This window comes from Humulus lupulus, chromosome 1 (assembly GCF_963169125.1).
Source record: "Humulus lupulus chromosome 1, drHumLupu1.1, whole genome shotgun sequence".
NCBI classification, from domain to species: Eukaryota; Viridiplantae; Streptophyta; class Magnoliopsida; order Rosales; family Cannabaceae; genus Humulus; species Humulus lupulus.
In genome coordinates, this window is record NC_084793.1 from 3,661,195 (window position 1) to 3,683,520 (window position 22,326).

Here is a 22,326-nt window from a genome sequence, read left to right on the forward strand (position 1 = left end):
AATGAGTAATCTCAATCATTCAGTGGGCCTAATTCTAAGTATGAGTTATGAATCAAGATCACCTGTCAAATTACCATATTTCATAATGTTCTAACCATTATAATACTAACACATCACTTAATTTTCCTTTAATTAAAAAACTATTAACTCCTCTAGTATGTTGAGATGTCAAAATTAAATGATGTCTCAGTATTATATTGGTTAGACACATTATAAAACAAAGTTTCATCCAAGGGGAAATTTATGCTAAAATAAAAAATGTGTTGTTTCTTGGGAGTGTATCTGGCACTTACAATGATGGGACCACATATTTAATGTTTTGGGCTTGACCCTAAGAAGATAAAAGGCCCATTATGCCCCAATCGATGGTGCTCAAGAACAACGACAAAAGCAGTAGGGTAGTACTCCTTCCTCTTTAGAAGCAAAATGCATACATGATTGAGCATTTTAAAAAGCAGCTATGGAACAACATTAAATTATTCATAATTAAAGAGAATCATTATAGGGATATATGGTGTTGAATACCACTTTAATATAGTGAGTTCAACAACATTAAATTAATCATAATTTTATAGCATCAACTTAGAGCTTTATTCACTAAAAGCACTGCTTCAAAGACACTCATAAAGCTGCGATGAAAGCCTAGGAGTTAGGATGAGATTGAGTGGATTAAGCTTAGATAAGGCAATGCCCAATTCTTCCTCCATATCCACTGGCAAATCATCTTTGGTTTTCATGTCAAACCCTTGAACCAACCGAGCCAGCACCAGCTGCACCACCAGCAAACCCAGTTCCATGCCAGGGCACGATCTTCGACCCGAGCTGAAAGGAATGTACTCGAAATATTGATCTCGGAAGCTCATACAAGCATTCATGGTCATGATCCTTTCGGGTCGAAACTCCAAAGGGTCCTTCCACATGCGCGGGTCCCTATGCAACTTCCATATGTTGATGATCAAACGAGTGCCAGCCCGAACATGGTGGCCGCCGAGGTAACAATCTTGTGTGGCCTCGCGTGGGATAATTGAGCCTGACGAGTACAAACGAAGAGTTTCCTTAACAATGGCTTTGAGGAACTTGAGGTTGTGAATATCTGATTCTTGCACCCATCTCTCTTTTCCTACATGGTTGTCTAACTCTTCTTGGGCAGTCTTCAGCACACTTGGGTGGTTCAACAGTAGAGAGATCATCCATGTTAGTGTCAAAGATGTGCTTCCGGTCCCCGTTAGGATTAAAACCTATCCAAAAACAAGAAAGTCATGTTTATTATACTCTTTTAAGAAAATCCCACATAACGAAAGTGTGAAGATTGTGACTTCTTTCCTCAACCAATCAAATGATTAGCAAAATGAAAGCTCATAGTTTTCTGGTGTTTCCAGTTGTATCTACGTTTTCTCTAGTTGCATCTGCGCGGACACCAGTAAGTTGTAACAGACTAACTAATTGTTGTTAGTTAGAGTTAGTTTCTGTTTGTCTCTTTAGTCCTTGTATCTCGACCCTATATATAGTTTTAGGCCTGATCAACCTAAGTGTATTCAATTTCTGAGAGTTTTGGCTGAGAGCAAGAACTGAGTTGTAATACTCTAGTGAGAGAGTGTTTCAAGAGAAGTTGGATGAGTGTTGTTGTAATCTTGAGAGCTTGGAGGGTGTAATCTAGTTTCAGATATAGTGAATTTGACTTAGGCATTGCTGCCTAGCCTTGGATGTAGGATCAACCAAACTGGTTGTATCTGAACCAAGTATTCTTGGTGTTCTTTCTTTTGTGTTTTACTTTTGATTACTTTTGGGTTTGTTTAATTGTCTATTACTTGTTCTTCTTTGTTGCTATTCTTGTGCACTGTATTGGCTGTGTTGTGCAGGTCCTAATCAACCCCAACAACTGGTATCAGAGCCAGGTTAGAGTGGCTGCATTCTTCACCATCTTCGACTGTGATTTTCTCCAAGAAAGATCAAGAACTTCGAAGTACTTCCGCAATTGAGAACTTGTTCGCTGGCCAGGAGCAATTCTCTTCAATATGTCGACTTCCAAGTTTGAGGTGGAGAAATTTGATGGCAAGAATGATTTCAGTCTATGGCGTGCAAAGATGATGGCTCATATGGGTAATCTTGGATGTGAAGAAGCCCTAAAAGAAGAAAGTAAGATGGCTAAGTTGGAAAACAAAACAGAGGTGCTGAAAAAGGCAAAGAACACAATCATTCTGAGTTTGAATGATCAAGTTTTGAGGAAAGTAATCAAAGAAGAAACAGCTCATGATATGTGGAAGAAGTTAGAACAGTTGTACATGACCAAGGCATTACCAAATCGAATCTATCTCAAACAAAGATTCTATGGATTCAAGATGGAGGAATCCAAGTCTATTGATGACAATATAGACGACTTCACCAAGCTAGTTTCAGATTTGGAGTCAATTGAAGTAAAGATTGAAGAAGAGGATCAAGCAATCTTTCTATTGAACTCACTCCCAAAGGCCTATGATAATCTGAGAGACACTTTGAAGTATGGCAAAGATACATTGTCACTGCAAGAAGTGATTGGTGCTGCATACTCAAAGGAATTAGATCTGAAAGCTAATGTTAAGGTGTCAAGATCTCAAGCCGAAGGTCTAAATGTGAGAGGAAGATCTGAAAGAAAAGATGGCAACAACCATAGAAATGGAAAAAGCAGAGTGAGATCAAGATCCAGGTCAAAACCAAGGAAAACTTGCTGGATTTGTAACCAAGAAGGTCACTTCAGACGAAACTGCCCACAGAGAAGAAATGACGGACAAAAGCCAGACAACAAAGATGAAGCTCATGTCACAGATGGATCTATGGAAGCTGATGTTCTGACTGTGTCAACCAGTGATCCTAAGGATGAATGGGTTATGGATTCTGGGTGTAAATTTCACATGTCACCAAGAAAAGATTGGTTCTTTGATCTAAAAGAAGAAAGTACAGGGCAAGTGTTGATGGGAAATAACAGCACATGCAGAATTCAAGGAATTGGTTCTATCAAGATCAAATTGAGAGATGGCACCATAAAGGTACTTTCTAATGTTAGATTTATACCTGAACTAAAAAGAAATTTGTTGTCTCTTGGTGTTTTAGATTCCAAAGGATATAGCTACAAAGCTGAAGGTGGAGTCTTGAGAGTATCCAAAGGTGCAATGGTGTTTATGAGAGGTGAGCTAAGACAAGGACTTTACATACTACAAGGAGAGACCATAACTGGGTCTGCTGGAGTTTCAACTGGGTCTGCTGGAGATTCAACTACAGAACCTAATACCACAGAATTATGGCACAAACGACTTGGGCACATGAGTCACAAGGGAATGGTAGAACTTGGTAAGCAAGGTTTCTTGAACTCTAAATATATTTCAGACTTACAGTTTTGTGAGACTTGTGTTGTAGGAAAAGCTCACAGGTTGAAATTTGCAAGTTCAACTCATAAAACCAATGGAATATTGGAATACATTCATTCTGACTTATGGGGTTCATCCCAAGTTCCATTATCTCTCGGTAAAGCTCAATATTTCCTTTCTATTATTGATGACTATTCTAGGAAAGTGTGGATCTATTTTCTTAGAACCAAGGATGAGGCTTTTGGAAGGTTTAGAGAATGGAAAATTATGGTAGAAAATCAAACCATGACGAAAGTTAAGAAACTTAGAACTGACAATGGTTTGGAATTCTGTAATGCTGAGTTTGATTCTTATTGCACTGAAAATGGCATTGTTAGGCACCATACGGTTAGGAACACCCCTCAGCAAAATGGTCTTGCTGAGAGAATGAACAGAACAATCATGAATAAGGTTAGATGCATGCTAGCTGATTCAGGTTTGCCAAAAACATTTTGGGCAGAGGCAGCTGCTACTGCTTGCTACCTCATTAATAGGTCACCTTCATCTACATTAGATTGTAAGGTTCCTGAACATGTTTGGTCCGGTCATAAACCAAGTTACAGTCACCTGAAACCTTTTGGTTGTATAGGTTATGTTCATATTAGTCAGGGGAAGTTGAATCCTAGGTCTATGAAGGGTGTGTTTCTTGGTTATCCAAGTGGTGTCAAGGGTTATAAACTTTGGTTAATAGATGAGAAAAAATGCATTATCAGTCGTGATGTTATATTCAATGAGCACTGCTTTTATAAAACTAACATGAAATTTAGTGATCAAGCCAGCTCTAAACAAGCTGAGCAGAAAGATACTATGCAGATTGAATTGAGAGAAACATCACAGAATGAGAATCAAGGCGAAGTTCAGGAGAATGAACTTGGAGATGCATCTGGAAGTGATGCAGATGGCACTGAAGCTGATGGCAGAGATACTCAAGCTTCAGATTATCTCTTGGCTAGAGATAGAGCAAGGAGACAGATCAGACCTCCTGAGAGATTTGCACATGCTGATATTACTGCTTTTGCCCTTAGTGTAGCTGATTTACTAGAGCTACATGAGCCTATTTGCTACAAGGAAGCCAAGAATAGTGCTGAATGGAGTAAATGGAATAAGGCTATGAAAGAAGAGATGGAGTCTTTATCCAAGAATGAGACATGGATTCTGGTGGATAAACCTAAGAACAAAAGAGTAATAGGGTGCAAATGGGTTTACAAGAGAAAACCAGGGATTGAAGGAGTTGAGCTACCTCGATTCAAGGCAAGGTTGGTGGCAAAAGGCTTTTCTCAAGTTGAAGGGATAGACTATCATGAAGTGTTTTCTCCTGTTGTCAAACACACTTCTATAAGAATTATATTGGCTATCACTGCAGTTCAGAATTTAGAATTGGATCAACTTGATGTGAAGACAGCATTTCTTCATGGTAATCTTGATGAAGAAATACACATGCAACAACCTGAAGGATTCATACAGCCAGGGATGGAAGGGAAGGTGTGCTTACTGAAGAAATCTCTATATGGTTTGAAACAGTCACCAAGACAATGGTACTTCAGATTTGATGATTTTATGCTGAGACAGAAGTTTCAAAGATCAAAGTTTGATAGTTGTGTTTACTTCAAAGTTCTTGAAGATGGAAGCTACATCTACTTGTTAATCTATGTGGATGACATGCTTATAGCATGTAAACACAGATCTGAAATGGAAAGGCTCAAGGAGATGCTAAGTCAAGAATTTGATATGAAGCAATTGGGGGCAGCTGTCAAGATTTTGGGAATAGAGATATCTAGAGATAGAAATGAGGGCATGTTGAGATTGTCTCAAGAAGGATATGTCAAGAAGGTAGTGGGAATGTTTGATCAAAAGGAAGCCAGATCTGTTAACACTCCCATTGGAGCCCACTTCAAGCTAAAGTCTCTTACAGAAGAAGAAGCGTCTTTTGAGGAAGAAAAGATGAAGGGAGTTCCTTATGCTAATGCTGTTGGTAGCATTATGTATGCTATGGTATCAACAAGACCTGATTTAGCATATGGAATTGGTTTGGTTAGTAGGTTCATGAGCAAACCAAGCTTGGAACATTGGCAAGCTGTGAAATGGTTACTAAGGTACATGAAGGGCACTGCAAACCTACAGATTTTGTACACAAAATCAGACCAGAAACAATGTGAAGTTATGGGGTATTGCGACTCAGATTTTGCTGGAGATTATGATAAAAGAAGATCTTTATCTGGGTATGTTTTCACTGTTGGAGGGAATGTTGTAAGCTGGAAGTCTAATTTACAACATGTTGTGGCTCTCTCCTCGACTGAAGCAGAATACATAGCTCTCACAGAAGCAGTAAAAGAAGCTCTTTGGTTAAAAGGGATGATGAGTGAGCTGGGATTTAGACAAGATCATGTGATTGTACATTGTGATTCACAAAGTGCAATACATTTGTCTAAGAATACTGTGTTTCATGAAAGAACGAAACACATAGATGTTAAACTCCATTTTCTCAGGGATATTGTCTCAAAACAACTTGTCAAGATTGTGAAGATATCCACTGAGATCAACCCAGCTGATATGATGACTAAGGTCATACCCTTGAGCAAGTTCACTTCGGCCTTGAACTTGCTTGGCATCAAGATGGGAATCCCTTAGAGCTAAAGCTAAGGCAGCATTGTCTAATCCACTGAACCCTGTTTCGGAATAAGAAGTCAAGGTGGAGAATTGTGAAGATTGTGACTTCTTTCCTCAACCAATCAAATGATTAGCAAAATGAAAGCTCATAGTTTTCTGGTGTTTCCAGTTGCATCTACGTTTTCTCTAGTTGCATCTGCGCGGACACCAGTAAGTTGTAACAGACTAACTAATTGTTGTTAGTTAGAGTTAGTTTCTGTTTGTCTCTTTAGTCCTTGTATCTCGACCCTATATATAGTTTTAGGCCTGATCAACCTAAGTGTATTCAATTTCTGAGAGTTTTGGCTGAGAGCAAGAACTGAGTTGTAATACTCTAGTGAGAGAGTGTTTCAAGAGAAGTTGGATGAGTGTTGTTGTAATCTTGAGAGCTTGGAGGGTGTAATCTAGTTTCAGATATAGTGGATTTGACTTAGGCATTGCTGCCTAGCCTTGGATGTAGGATCAACCAAACTGGTTGTATCTGAACCAAGTATTCTTGGTGTTCTTTCTTTTGTGTTTTACTTTTGATTACTTTTGGGTTTGTTTAATTGTCTATTACTTGTTCTTCTTTGTTGCTATTATTGTGCACTGTATTGGCTGTGTTGTGCAGGTCCTAATCAACCCCAACAGAAAGATTATACCAAAAAATGTATATGAATTACCTGTGCTGTGGCTTTGATGATAGTTTCTCGGTTGTAACCAGATTTGGTCATTGCATCTTTCTCGGCAAGGTTGGTGGACAACATAATGTCCATGAGGTCTCTCTCCTGATCAGTAGAAGTAGTATTGTTATCTGATCTAGCTTGATCATGTTCCTCAAGCCAGTTCGCTAGCACCGAATCAATCTTTTGAAAAGTCCTCTTCATGGAGCTCAAGTGGCCACCAATGTCCAAACATTTGAGCCATGGAATCGCATCCGACCACACGAACAGACCGCTCAAATGCGAAGCTTCTCTTATGGCATTCTTTAAACGACACGCTTCGCTGTTCTTCTCCAAGTAAGCACTAGCAGAAAAGTGCTTTCCGGCTATCAGCTTAATGGTTAGATTCAAAGAAAACTGCTCGAAATACTCACTGAGAGGCACCAGGTGACCATGATCTTGAGTTGGAAAACAGAACAAACTCTTGATAAACGAGTCAACCTCAGAGACTCGGACGTGTTGTAGCGATGTTACCTTATGGGACGAGAGAAGGTGAAGATCTACGAACTTTCGAATTTCACGCCAGTATTGGCCGTAAGGGGAAAGTGCAAAAGAAGCATTGTCGTAGCCTATGTGCTTCCCTACTGCTAAGCTGCTTGGTCTGTTAGCGAAAGCTCTGTCGTTGGTGGTGAAGCAGTCCTTAACAAGTTCCCAACTACTCAGCACCATGACTTGGTGTTGGCCGATCCGGAGTGAGAATATTGGACCGTGCTTGTCCGCCATGGCTGCAAGGATTCGAGCTACTGGGACATGACCACTGAAAAGATGGAGGTGACCTATGATTGGCAGTGCCCCTGATGGTTTAGGGACACTGTTAGTGTTGAACTTTTTAGAAAGATGGTCAACTAAAAATCCTAAGAGAGACACGAAGACTAAAGCTTGGAAAACAGAAGAGAAATCCATGGTGGTTTTGGGACTACGGGGCTGCATGAATAATTGTAATAATGAGTAATGACCTTGGTAGTGAAAAAACCTAGTCAATTAAGAAGTAGCTGTAGAACATTTTCTAAACAATACTCAAAAACTAGGGGCAACTGCTTAACAACCGTTACCAAGTGATTTTTCCTCTCCTCCACCACATCTTTGCTTGGATTGGCTATATTTATTATATATCTATATATAAACATTTTCAGCTAAAGATAACCAAATTATCCCCCACTTTCGATTATCCAACTCATTCATCGATACACTACATATATACTGATACAAACTCTGATCAATCACTGACATTTAAACAGTTCCTAGAAATGAAAAAGATCACATGATTCACATTAGTGCGAATTTGTTTTGTCTTTCGAGTAAAAAAAAATGGCATATACTCATCTAAGTAATTTTGATAGAAATTTTTATTGTTTAGTTATTCAATGGTGTGCTCTTATATATTCAACAGAGATGTTATAAATGTTAGAGGAAATGTTTTTCTGCTGTATTGGCAACATTGCTTAATTTTGTAATGGCTTTCTTCTTTATTGAAGTCAAATTTAAATGATTTTATATCATGTTCATTTAGGACTCTAAATGATTTTTTTTTCTTTTAAAATAATATCTTAAGACATAAATAATATGATTTAAAAATGTTGGATCTAACTGATACAAAATCAATTTTTAAGTACTAATAATTACAAAAAGTAAAAATAACGAGGGCTATGTTGAAAAAAAAACCTAAAAAGAAAAGAGTGAAGTGACAAGAGGCACTTGACATTTAACATCACAATAATGTTTTCTAACTATCTTTGTCTCTTCTGTTTCCTTCCTCTTCTAATTTTCAAGAGAGTAAAATGTAAAATAATAAAATAAAATTTTGTATATTCATAATCTTTTTTTTAGAAAATTTTGAAAAAGTTAGTGGTCACAAATTTTAATAAAAATGGTACAATTTAGTAGTGATCAAAGTTTGGAGAGCAAAATTATTAATTATTCTACACATGGTTGATTAGTGGTGAAAAATACACTTTTATTGATTTTAATAGTCGAAATAAATTAAGTTTTAATTAATATTTTCATGGAATTAATATGATTTATTTTATAAATAAAAATATTTGATTATGATTTAACTTATTATTATTTTGTAGGAATTAAAGTTGTATTTTGACACTTTGAAATGAAGAGAAAAGAAAATAATTAAATCTGGAAAAAAAAAGAAGAGAAAATGGTATTTTTGAAGATCAAAGCCCAAGAAGGAAGCCCAATAGCACCCAGGCCCGCCAGCTTACTCTCCTCCAGCCGCCAGCTGTCCGCGCCCCAGTGCGCCACGGGTCCCTGCTCCAGCCGTCCACAGCAACAACGTGACCCTCAGCTGCCGACACCTGTCCCCACCTGCCAGCACCTTGCATCAACTCTCCAACCAGCCTCTCACGTCCACGCCTAACCCTTTTCCTTCAACATAGATGCCCAGCTGGCCCAATATGAAGGCCCATCTTCAACATACCTCCAACAGCCCAAACACAAAGTCAGCAGCCCATCTGAAGCATCCTTTCCCTCCAGTAACCGCCACGTGGCGTACTCCCATTGGCTGGGAGTGGTCAAAGTCTCATCTGCCACAGCCACCCTTCAGCCCATGTTTTGTGCACATTGGGTCTTGCAAAATTGTCATTTTGAGCTTTAAAGCTCATCTTTTTTGGTGTTTTTGAAAAATGACATTTTGACCATACACTAAAATAGCTAGGGTAATATTAATAATAAGATTTGATTTTTCAAAATCATATTTTATTATTAATATTTCAGGTTTATTTTGTAAACCTCATTTTGTTGTTTAATTTCTTTTTAGTCATTTTCTCTCTCTATAAATAGGGACTCTTTCTTCATAATGGGCATGTAATTTTTAGAGTAGAAAAACTATAGCAAAATTTCCACTCACTTTCTTCTCATTATTTCTTCTTAGAATTTTGTGAGAATCATGAGCATAATGGCCTAATCTTCCTAGGAAGGTTAGGGATGATTCCATATGCTAGTGATGTTATTTTACTATTTTGATTTATTATGTTTGTTATCCAATAAATTAGCATTTGTGACGAGGCGAATAATCTCTTGACACGTGGCTGACACCTGGAGCGTCTGCTAGAGTATCGACCAGGAGACACACCAGAAGCAGGACAGACCTGTTTTTACCACGACCAGACTGGTCGGTGGTTCCGCTGGCAAAGCAACATTTATGGAAAGATCTTATGTATCCCGAATTTATTTCATGCAATCTTCTGAATATCCCATGATTCAGGGGATAATATCTGTAACAATATTGGGCAACCCTCCATGAGCCTATAAAAAGCAGGAGATGGCTCATGGGAAGGGACTTTTGGAGCCCGGGAAATCATAGAAATATAGAAATTATCTGTGAAAACTAGTATTGTTTATGAGGAGTGTTGAAACTCATTGAGCCCAAGTTCTCTGATCACACTTTTGTTCCCATATCAATATCATTCTAAGTGGACGTAGGTCATTACCAGATTCTGGGGCCGAACCACTATAAATTATTGTGTTTTCTTTACTTTTGTCATTACGTTATTATCTATACATATTCGTCTATATCATTCATATTTTGACTCCGTGTCAGTTGGCTAAATCGAGGGTCAACATTCTGGTGCTTTCATTGAGAGGACGACTCATCATTGTTGATAAAACTAATGGCGAAAGCAGGGAAGAAAGCTGCTCAGACCGCCGCCGCTGCACCGTCGAATCCGCCACCTCCTCCTCCCCCTGCAAGCATGGCGGAAGATGAGCCGCAACTAGATTTTGAAGAGGAGGAAATGGACGATGCGACTTTGAGGAGCACCTTGGGCACGTTGCAGGAAGAGCTGGCTAGTCTGAGAGCTAATCAAGAGACTGCCGCAGAAGCTATGGTAAGGCAGCAGCAGGAACTTGATCGTCAGAGGGCGGAGTTAAGCGAGAGACAAGCGGAGGTGGATCGCCGCCAGACTGAGGCCATGGCAGCCCTTGAAGCGGCCTTGCTGTTGGCTAGAAATCAGGCCGCGCCTGCCTCGCAGCCTAATCAACCTGAAACTGGGCCAACCCAGGGAGGTCCCAATCCTAGCCCACCGGTCCATCCTTCAAGTTCGCAAAGGCCTGAACAGCCCCAGATGCCCCATGACGACGTCCCACTGGACCCCGAGGCAGATCCACCATCCCACGCTGCTCGAGGTAATCCCCCGCAGCAAAGGCAGAATAGGGCCGAGCGACAGCCTCGTAGTCCTAGACGCCGCGAGAATGATGGGCCACACCAAGCGAACAGGGGTCACTACCCTCCTGGTAACAGGAGAGACTCGGAGTTAGGCTCTGCGGTCCGTGGATCCCAACAGCATGATAATGCACGGGGACATCGCGACCAGCGCAGGCCACCCTCTAACGCTCGGGGTGTTTCTGCCAGAGACGGGAATAGAGGGAACAACCAGTCTTACCATAGCCAGTCAAAGTTCAAAGATGGCCACGGCTACAACGAGGCTGACTCAGGCAAGAACAATGCTGATGGGAGGAACGGAAATAAAGGTAAGAGCAGGAGCCAAATACCTCAAGATGATCAGCCAAATAGACAAGATGCTGGGGGGCAACCCTGGCAAAATAATGTCTTCAACCGGCTCGGAGGTAGCGAGCAACGGAGAAGAGAGGAAGATCTAAGAGACATACTCAATGATCGTCGAGAGAAGCATGGTGAGAGCATCCCCCCAGCAGCAGAAACCGTAGCTATTCCTACTGCCTTGCAAGCCCAGATAGACGCACTAAATCAGGCTGTGCAACAATTGGTCGGAGGAAGGACCTCTTATATTGACCACGATAGAAGAAAAGGCACTCCATTTATCCAAAGAATAGCCAACGCAGAGACTCCCAGCAAGTTCAAGATGCCCACGCTCTCGAACTTTGATGGATACGGAGATCCCGTCTCGCATGTGAATAAGTTTGAAATCCAGATGGACATTCAGAAGGTGTCCGAAGACGCTCGGTGCAGGATCTTTCCTGCAACACTTTCTGAAGCCGCGTAGGAATGGTTCTTTAAGTTCCCACCTGCAAGCATAGTTTCCTGGGAAATGTTCGTAAGGGAGTTCTACGGACAGTTCTACGCAGGTCGTGTCCACCCGACCGAAGCAAACCAACTGGTTGAGATCCGCCAGCAAGATAGAGAATCACTAAAAGATTACATCCAGCGCTTTATGCGAGCGGCAGCCGGAGCAAAGACAGTCGGGGACGAAGGAAAAATGATGGCTATAACCGCGGGAGTGAGGCATCGTTCGCCCCTATGGAAAAGTCTTCGTAAGGATGGGGTCAGAACCACCCAGGAATTCTTAGACCGAGCTGATCGGTATATCAAACTCGAAGAAGCCATTGCCGATGATGGAAAATCCTCGAACAAGGGCAAGAAGGCTGCCGAACCCGCCAAAGCCGCCAATGGCACCAAACCAAATGGCAACGGAAACGGCAACGGTAATGGCAAGAATGGTAGGAAACGGCAACACAATGAGCCTTCCACCTCCGACAATAAACGAGCCAAGGGTAATCGTTATGAACCTAGGTTCACTAACTACACTGCCCTCGTTGAGTCTCGAGGAGAGGTTTACCAGGCCACAAGCTCTAGTGTGCCCTACAAGAAGCCTGGGCCCATTCGAAAAGACATTTCGAAAAGAGACACTACCAAATTCTGTCGTTACCATAACGACTATGGACATGACACTAATGAATGCAACCAGCTAAAAGATGAAATCGAGTTCCTCATTAGACAAGGACACTTGAGAAGGTACGTACGGGCCTCGGGAACTTCCCAACGAGAAGCTCCAGGTGGCAACGAGCAGACGTCCACACGCCAACGCTCGCCACCATTACAGCCTGCCCCCGTAGCCGGAACACTTTTAACCATCTGTGGAGGCCCACACCTCGCTGGAAATAGCGGAAAGGCTAGAGAACGATATGCTCGAACTCTGCGCCACGACCAGGACATCGAGATGATGACTGTGGAGGACCGAGCGCCGAAAAAGGCCCGCTCAGAGGAGTGCGGGATAACCTTCTCTGAGGGCGATGTCCAACACGTCCGGTTCCCACATTCCGATCCCCTGGTCGTGGATATCCAAATGGCCAATATGATGGTAAAAAGAGTACTGGTCGATACAGGGAGTTCAGTGAATATCCTGTATAAATCAACGCTGGAACGCATGAAGCTGTCCGTGAAGGACTTGGAGCCCTGCAATCAAACCATATACGGCTTCTCTGGAGAAGGACTCGCACCAGCCGGAATGATCAAACTCCCAGTAACAACGGGTACAGCGCCTGCCTCAAGGACATTACTCACCACTTTTGTAGTGGTCGATTGTCCTTCAGCGTATAACGCCGTTATTGGAAGACCCATACTGGTTGAACTAAGGGCAATCATCTCCATGTGGCATCTAGCCATGAAATTCCCAACGGACGCAGGAGTAGGATGCGTTTTGGGAAACCAAAGGGAGGCCAGGGAGTGCTATAACGCCTCGATCACAAAGGCAAAAAGTGGAGCATCGAGGAGCGCTACTCCAGAACGATTACAGATGACGGAAGACAGACAAACCCAATCAGGTGGAAAAGTCACCAAATAGGGTGTTGCCCAAAGTGAGGATATAGATTTGGATCCTCTCTTTGGGGATTTTGAAGAAAATGTTGGACCCGTCGAGGACCTGGAGGAGGTCCATCTCGATGAAAAAGACCCGACTCGAATCGTAAGGATTGGGAAAAATTTAGAACCTACCGCGAAACAGGCGCTGGCGGAATTCTTGCAAGAGAACCAGGGAGTTTTCGCCTGGTCACATAAAGACATGGTCGGAATAGACCCTGCGGTGATCAGCCATGTCCTGAACATAAACAAAGTCTTTCCACCGGTGCAACAAAAAAGAAGGCTGCTCGATAAAGACAGATCAAGAGCCTTGAAAGAAGAAGTCGAAAGACTTAAAGAAAATGGGTTCATCAGGGTGGCGTTTTATCCATCATGGGTCTCCAATCCGGTGTTGGTCCCCAAGCCTAACGGCAAATGGCGGACCTGTGTGGATTTTACAGACCTCAATAAGGCCTGCCCAAAAGACTGCTTCCCACTCCCGAGGATCGACCAGCTAGTCGATGCAACCGCTGGGCATGAGACCCTTTCGTTCATGGATGCGTATTCAGGCTACAATCAGATCAGCATGCATCCCCCTGATGAGGATCATACCAGCTTTCGGACCGATACGGGCTTATATTGTTACAAAGTAATGCCCTTTGGACTGAAAAACGCAGGTGCAACTTACCAACGATTGGTCAACCACATGTTCAAGGAGCTGATCGGAGTAAGCATGGAAGTATATGTGGATGACATGCTGGTAAAGTCCAAGAAGGCTGAAGGACATGTGAAGGATTTGCAAAGGTGCTTTGATGTGTTAAACAAGTACCATATGAAGTTGAACCCCCTCAAATGTTCCTTTGGAGTCGGGTCAGGAAAGTTTTTGGGATTTATAGTGAATTCAAGGGGAATCGAGGCCAACCCCGACAAGATAAAAGCCCTGATCGATATGAAGTCGCCAGAAAAGATCAAGGATGTCCAAAGCCTGACCGGAAGGATAGCTGCCCTTAGTAGATTCATCTCAAAATCAACTGACAAGTGCGTTCCATTCTTCAATCTACTTAGGGGAAATAAAAAGTTTGAATGGACGGAAGACTGCGAGCAAGCATTCCAGACAATAAAGGCTCATATGTCGCAACCTCCTATCCTATCAAAACCAATGGAAGGAGAGACTTTGTATATTTATCTGGCGATTACCGAAGTTGCTGCTAGTGCGGTACTGATACGGGAAGAAGAAGGCGTGCAGAAAGCTGTTTACTACGTCAGCAAAAGGCTGATCGGTGCAGAATTAAAATACCCACCGATCGAAAGATTAGCATATTGCCTAATTCTAGCCTCCCGAAAGTTGCGACCGTACTTCCAAGCCCACCCTATCACGGTTTTGACCGACCAGCCCCTTCGGCAGGTCCTCCAAAAACCTGAGGCGGCTGGACGACTGTTAAAATGGGCGGTCAAATTGGGACGGTTCGACGTGACTTATTCACCGCGAGCAGCAATAAAAGGGCAAGCCTTAGTCGATTTTATTGCGGAGTTCACCGAACTCCCCAGCAACGAGTTGTGCGAGAAACCTGAGGCGCCCATGCCTCAAGACAAGACTCCTTCGTGGAAACTATTCACAGATGGATCATCTAATGAATCTCACGCTGGAGCGGGAGTGATATTGATAACGCCCGATGGGCATCGATTTCACTGCGCAATCAGGTTTGATTTCGCAGCGTCAAACAATGAAGCGGAATACGAAGCACTCCTCGCTGGACTGAAAATGGCCAGGGAGATGAACATAAAAGCGCTCGATATTTTCAGCGACTCTCAGTTGGTCGTGAATCAAGTTCTGGGAGAATATCCAGCGCGAGGGTTAAAAATGATGGCCTACCTTAATAAAACAAAAGATTTGCTAGCACAGTTTACAAAATACACCCTCCAGCAAATTCCGCGAGACCAAAATTCGAATGCAGACGCCTTGGCCAAACTTGCAAGTGCCAAAGATGCTGACACCTTGAACATAGTCCCAGTAGAGAGATTAAGTGAACCAAGCATTGATGCGGCCGAAGCCAGCATGGAAATTCGAGTAGAAGATACATGGATGGCACCTTACCTGGAGTATTTGACAAATGGGACATTGCCAGTAGATAGAAACAAAGCCAGAACTCTGCAAAGACAAGCTGCTAGGTACATACTGCTCGACGGTGTTATGTACCGAAGAGGATATTCAATGCCACTGCTCAGGTGCATTACATCAGAAAAAGCTAAGGAACTCATGAAAGAGGTGCATGAAGGCTTCTGCGGAGATCACGCTGGGGGGCAGAGTTTGGCGAAAAAAATTCTTCGACAGGGCTATTTTTGGCCAACGATGAACGAGGATTCAATGGAGTACGTACGAAGGTGTGATAAATGTCTGAGGTTCTCCAAAATCCCACGAGCAGCTCCAAACAAGCTAAAGCAGATGCAAAGCCCGTGGCCTTTCGCAATATGGGGAATAGATTTAATTGGATCACTACCGACAGGAAAAGGAGGAGTAAAGTACGCAGTTGTGGCAGTCGATTACTTTACAAAATGGGTCGAAGCTGAACCACTCGCAACCATAACGACCAAGAAAGTTCTCGACTTTGTCATCAAGAACATTGTGTGCCGGTATGGTTTGCCCAGAAAGATAGTTTCAGACAACGGAACCCAATTTGACAGCGACCTGTTCACCGATTTCTGCGAAAGGCATGGGGTAATCAAGAGCTTTTCTTCAGTCGCACACCCCCAAGCGAATGGGCAAGTCGAAGCTGTAAACAAAACCCTCAAGGACACCCTGAAGAAAAGACTTGAAGAAGCGAAAGGAGCATGGCCAGAACAACTACCGGAAGTCCTCTGGTCATATAGAACATCTCATCGAACAGCCACAGGGCGTACCCCATTTTCCTTAGCCTATGGGTATGAGGCCATGATACCCGTCGAGATAGATCCCCCCTCACATCGGCGTTTAACGTATGATCAAGAGAAAAACAGCCAGCTAATACTGGAGTCCTTAGACTCAATTGATGAGATACGAGAAAAGTCTCAACTCCGAGTTGCTGCTTATCAACAAAAAGTCGCCCGGTACTTTAACTCCAAAGTTAAAGAAAGAAGATTCAACGTCGGAGACTTGGTGTTACGACGAGTCTTCTTGAATACCCGCGACCCCACTGCTGGCGTGCTCGGACCTAACTGGGAAGGACCTTACCAGATTGAAGAAGTCCTTCACCCAGGCACCTACAAACTTGCACGCTTAAACGGAGATCTCGTTCCACGTTACTGGAATGGAGAACACCTGCGCAAGTATTATCAATAAACAGCCCTTCTTAAAGGACTGGCTTGTTCAAATTTTCCCATTAATTTTTACAAGTTTTGCAAAGAGGGTTAGCCACGGTGTATGGCTAACTGCTCGTATATGTAAGATTCTGTTTCAGAATCATTCGTAAAGACATGATTAGTCCATTTTTAATACGAAATTATAAGGGACTGTGCTCAGCCAGTCGTTCTTGCCAACCTTTGTGAATTTACATTTACAAGTATTTGTTCATTACGTGTGTTGTTTTGCTGTATTACAAGTATCATTTTTCCGCACGAACAGGAATGTTCGGACAGGCCATGGTCAAGGCAAGTGACCAAGGACCTAAGAGCTCCTCGATCACTTGGGGGGCATATAAGGCACATCGATAGCAAAGCATACTCTCAAGGTATGTAAACACATGAACAAAATGAGTGAAAGCATGCTTCAAGTACTTAGAGTATTTTTTCAAAATATATGATGCCAAAAGTACTATGCTAAGTTCGGTCATACGGACAAACGTTATAATAAGTAAAAATATTATAACACCAAGAGTCAAGCTTTTACACCGCAAGCATTGCTGCTTGGATGTAATTGTTCAAACAAAAAGATTTACTGCCCGTGCAGCAAAGTTTAAAAAGAAATTATTGTCTTTACATTGCGACCCGTGGGTCGCGTGTTTAAAAAAGAAAGAAGAACAGCTAAATAAATTAAGAGGCATGGGGGACAGGAGGATCCTGGGCAACAACCTGGTCAGTCTCTTCCTCGATGGTTTCTTCGTCCAAACCAACGACGCTTGGGGTTGCAGGAGTCGCAGCTCTCGCCTCCTCTTCAGCCAATTGAGCAGCGCACCGAGCCAACTCCGTAACTCTGACCTCCTCTGAAAGGTAGTTAAAGTCAGCACCCTGATTGTGTTTCCAAAAGTTATAGAAACATCGAAGTGTCGCCCTCTTATACTTTTCCAGATTCTTGGAGTTGTCAAGCTCCGATTGCTGCACCTTGCCCTCGAGAGTGGCAATAGTCTCGTCCTTAGACTTGACTACCCCCTCCAGATGCTTGATCTCGCGGAGATGAGTTTTATTGTACGACCGGTACTCTTCCCTCAGCTTAACCGCTGCATCTTTAGCAGCTTCAGCCGCGGACAGTTTGGTCACCGCTGCATCCCGCTCTCGGACCACCGTCCCCAACTCCTTAGCATGTTTGGCTTCAGCAGCCGAAAGCTCCTCAGCCGCCTTCACCTGATGTTTCTCGAGAACTTTAGCCTCAATCTGCTCAAAGTAGGCCTGGGCTCGGGTACGAGCAGTAATGGCAGAAAGTAAGGCCTGTAAACAAAAGAAAAAGAAGTCAAGACTTATCACGAGAACTGAAAAAACAAAGACTCGAGAAACAAAGAAATACTTACGCTGGAGATCTCGTTCAGAGTCCTGTTCAGGATCTGATCGACTGGTAGCTCTACAGCTTGGATCATGGCAGCCCCAACACGCTCACCTTTGCCAATCCGTTCAATTCGATCCTTAGTGGATCGAATGGTATGGCTCACGAGCCTGGCCTCATGAGCCTCTTCGCGAGAAAGATGCTCCCTAGCAAGCGCAGGTGGAGGATTGGACTGAGCAGGGGTGTTTTGCTGTTCAGAAGGAGCTGGAGGAGGGGTAGGAGTTCGCCCAGTTGGCGCAGGACTTTGCCCGGTTGGAGTGCCCTGAGGAAGGTCTTCTGGTCGACTCTTCTTGGCTGAAGGGCCTCGACTGGTTTCACCAGTTCGTTTCTTTGACCTCCGTTGAAGTTGAGGGACTTCCTCTTCCTCTTCGGCCTGGTACATGTCAAAGATATTGGGAGTCGACATATCTGCATGAAAATAAACACAAGAGGTTAATAAGGGAAGAAAAAGGTAAAAAAAAGTAATACAACAGAAAGAAGATAATAAAGTGAATACCCGAGCTACAACTACTGGTCGCTATACTATTGACTCTATTAATCATATACTCATTTTCTGGCATGAAGAAGTTTGGCCCTAGATTTGGAGCATATGTAAAGTTGCCATCCCCGTCAAACATGTGACAGGGGATTGGCAGACCATTTAAAAGCGAAATAACGTTACCATTGTCATCAGAAGACTCTTCCAAGTCAACAACTGGTTCTTTGGCCTTTTCTTTCCCCTTGCCTTGGGGAGCAGAAGGCCTTTCTGCAGAAGGGCTGCCCGTGGGTTCCCTGATCGTAACTCCTGTTGGCCTCCTCCTTGGAGAGGGCACAGGAAGTTTCTGCTCGGGAACCCCCCCGGCAGTGGGTTCGTCCGTTTCGGACCCTCTATTGTCATGGCGAGGAGCCAGAAGGCCAGACGACCTAAAATTCTTTTCTTGTGTCAAGGTCTTGACACATTTGGTAGCGGCAGACATCTTGGCTAGAGTGTCAGACCTCGACACCATATCTGGTGTTGGGGTCGGGCGCAACCAGGGGCCTGAAAAGCAAGTCGAGTTTGAGAAATGACGAAAGGAAATACTCTATGATAAAGTATCGACCAAGGCAAAGACAAAATTGTACCTCCTCTCGCGAAATCCAAGTTGTTGCTGGATATATCCGAAGTAAAGAAGTACTCCTTGTTGTAATGTCCCACGTTTGATATGTGGGTGGTGCCACTCAAAAACGTCCGGCCAGTTTCCTGATGACAGAAGTGAAAAAAGCCCGTCCCGTTGTGTTGAGGATTGGACTTAAGGTCAAAGAGATAATTAACCTCATGAGGTGAAGGTTCTGGCCATTTGTTAAGTTTGTACAGGACATAGAGTGCAGCCAACATCCTATATCCATTAGGGGTTATTTGAAAGGGAGCGACGCCGAAATAATTGGCCACCCCCACAAAGAAAGGATGAAGAGGGAGATAAGCCCCCGCTTCAATGTGATACCGGGACCAGGCGCTGTTTGCCCCTCCTGGACGGTTAGCCCTCTGCTCCGCAGTAGGACGTGTAATGGTTACCCCCGTTAGGGGGTATTTTCTGAAGCAGTTCGCGACCATCCGAAGGGTCATCGAACTGGCTGGAGGAGTGTACCACTCGACATCAGGCGGATTGCGATGACGAGGACGAGCCCTAGTTTGGATATTGGGGTCAGGAGTAAGATTCTCTCGACCACTGGTCGAGGGAGCCCCCGCCTGCGAATCAGGCTGGGCAGAAGGAGAAGGGTTACTTTCAGATTCGGGCCTTTTCTTGCCAGAGGATTTTGAACGGGCCATTGAAGGAGAAGGGTGCGGTCTGGAAGAGGCTCGTGAGAAGGGTATCTGGTGGATGCGATCGGCTAGTTGTTCTTCTCCCTCGAGCAGTTGGGCAAGGAGGTCGTCGTCGATGGGTCTCTCACCTCCCCACAAATCTGGCATTAAAATCTACAAACAGAAGAATGGGGAGGCGAGGTCAGAGGGATCTAGGAGATTCTTAAAGTAACGCTAGTCGAAGTATAAAAGCTAAGCCTTTATATAACAGCATTCTAACTAAGTCTCTCTGCGCAAACAGTTTAAAAAACGGACCAAAAGGGTGAAAGTGAAAAGTTTTCCTGAAAAGCTTTTTCGACTCCCCTCACAACGGAAAGAAATTATTTCCAACTGGTTTAAAAAATCGAAATGCTACTTCGATCCTACGTCCTAAAAAGCGCTAATCCTGGGTTTTAAACCTACTCATAAGCCTACGTTGCCTACAAAGACATCTTATCTACAGGCGTTCAAAAAAAAAAAAAAAAAAACCAGAAACTAAGAGATTCGAACAGTACACCATTTAAGAGCATGCACCACAAAAGGTTAGAAGCATGGAGTTTCAGAGTAACTTACCCAGGAAAGTGGTCGTGAAGATGGAAGTGAAAGTTTCGGGAGTCAATGAGCCCACCGTCTGATCCTACAGCACAAAGGAAGGTTCGCCGGAGAGAGTAAAGCTCTAGTTTTTTTAGGGTTTTCGACAGAGAGGTGGCGTGTGTAAAAAGGAAAGAAGTGGTTCAAGTAACCTTATATAAGTTTGTCTTTGGTATTCAAAAGGCGTGATCATTAGTTTTCCATTTTCGAAGTATGGGGAAGCGTAATGGCCGTCAAAATTATTTCTGGGAAACTGAAAAGCCTTGATTAGACAGGAGTGGTTTGCTTTTTTCAAGAACGCACGAAGGGCTCTGACACGTCAGGAGGGGTTACCGAAGGGTCGTTCGCTCAAAGTTTATTTACTGTTCGTGGTAAATAAACTTTGGGGGGCAAATGTTATCCAATAAATTAGCATTTGTGACGAGGCGAATAATCTCTTGACACGTGGCTGACACCTGGAGCGTCTGCTAGAGTATCGACCAGGAGACACACCAGAAGCAGGACAGACCTGTTTTTACCACGACCAGACTGGTCGGTGGTTCCGCTGGCAAAGCAACATTTATGGAAAGATCTTATGTATCCCGAATTTATTTCATGCAATCTTCTGAATATCCCATGATTCAGGGGATAATATCTGTAACAATATTGGGCAACCCTCCATGAGCCTATAAAAAGCAGGAGATGGCTCATGGGAAGGGACTTTTGGAGCCCGGGAAATCATAGAAATATAGAAATTATCTGTGAAAACTAGTATTGTTTATGAGGAGTGTTGAAACTCATTGAGCCCAAGTTCTCTGATCACACTTTTGTTCCCATATCAATATCATTCTAAGTGGACGTAGGTCATTACCAGATTCTGGGGCCGAACCACTATAAATTATTGTGTTTTCTTTACTTTTGTCATTACGTTATTATCTATACATATTCGTCTATATCATTCATATTTTGACTCCGTGTCAGTTGGCTAAATCGAGGGTCAACAATGTTCTTAATGTAATATATTTGAGTTATTTATGTTCTTTCATTTCTATCTTTATTTTGTTATCTTTATTTACTTATGCTAATAGTATATAGGATTGGTCATGCTCTTTCTATGTGCTTCTAATTAGTAAAAGTAATATTGATACATAATTTTATGTCTAATCTTCTATTGCATTATTGCCCTTGGGTATTTTGTCATTTTTAGATTTTTCATAAGATTAACATTGTGCTTTTAAAGTAAAGAACTTTATAATTCAAATGGACTTTTGTTAGAAAAAATATATGGACTTTAATGTTAGATTTTTCAAGTAAATGTTGGGATGTAAACTATTACTTGTGTATTTTTGTAAATCAAGTAACCAAGTAACTGAACAAGCATATGGATGATTCTTGAAACCTTTCCTTTTTTCTCAAACTCTTGATTACATCTCACATTTATTTCACCTATCTCATTTCATCACTTTATCAAAAATACAATACCAAAATCTCAAACCTCTTTCCATTTACAATTTTATTTCCTTCTTGTTACTAACTTTTTGTGTTATTTTCTACTAACATTTTGATTTTAGGTTACCTCCTTGTGGATCGACCGCCCGATCTTACTACAACTACCGCTTAGTGGTAGTCACATTTTGGGCGTTAAACAATGGTACTACCACATCAACAAACAAAATGCTACATCATCAATCTGTTAGCCACTTAGGACAAAATCTACAGAAGTCTCATATTTCAGTAACGTGCATAGTTCGGGATGAATTTTTAACATCGCGAATCATTCAGAGAGCACGATCATACAGTAGTCATAGTTTGAGAGACCAAAATAATATCTATTCATATATTTTATATAAAAAGTATTAGAATAATAGTCTTATGTTACACCCAAATTTCGAGAATATAAATTTTGATCTCGAAAGTTAGGCTCGTAAAGTTTAAGCTCGGAATAAGCAGGTTCGTCATAA

General features: G+C 42.6%; 2 protein-coding genes across 2 annotated transcripts; both read right to left on the reverse strand.

Annotated features, from left to right (window-relative positions):
* Positions 1-611: 611 nt before the first annotated feature.
* Positions 612-1,190, reverse strand: LOC133812984 (dimethylnonatriene synthase-like). The gene has a single exon (XM_062246837.1). It carries the CDS (start codon positions 1,188-1,190, stop codon positions 612-614), a length of 579 nt encoding a protein of 192 aa, XP_062102821.1.
* Positions 1,191-6,162: 4,972 nt separating this feature from the next.
* Positions 6,163-7,630, reverse strand: LOC133812986 (flavonoid-6-hydroxylase-like). The gene is made up of 2 exons (XM_062246838.1): positions 6,689-7,630; positions 6,163-6,183 (listed from the first exon to the last, which is right to left on the reverse strand). The coding sequence occupies exons 1-2, from the start codon at positions 7,628-7,630 to the stop codon at positions 6,163-6,165; spliced, it is 963 nt and encodes a 320-aa protein (XP_062102822.1).
* Between the last annotated feature and the right edge of the window lie 14,696 nt (positions 7,631-22,326).

Bases quoted from the DNA above. Each gene is read 5' to 3' on its own strand.
- LOC133812984 (XM_062246837.1), bottom strand. From the start codon at position 1,190: ATGATCTCTCTACTGTTGAACCACCCAAGTGTGCTGAAGACTGCCCAA.
- LOC133812986 (XM_062246838.1), bottom strand. From the start codon at position 7,630: ATGGATTTCTCTTCTGTTTTCCAAGCTTTAGTCTTCGTGTCTCTCTTA. The intron at 6,184-6,688 runs GTAATTCATATA...GTGTCCGCGCAG, and splicing joins TCATCAAAGCCACAGCACAG to ATGCAACTAGAGAAAACGTA.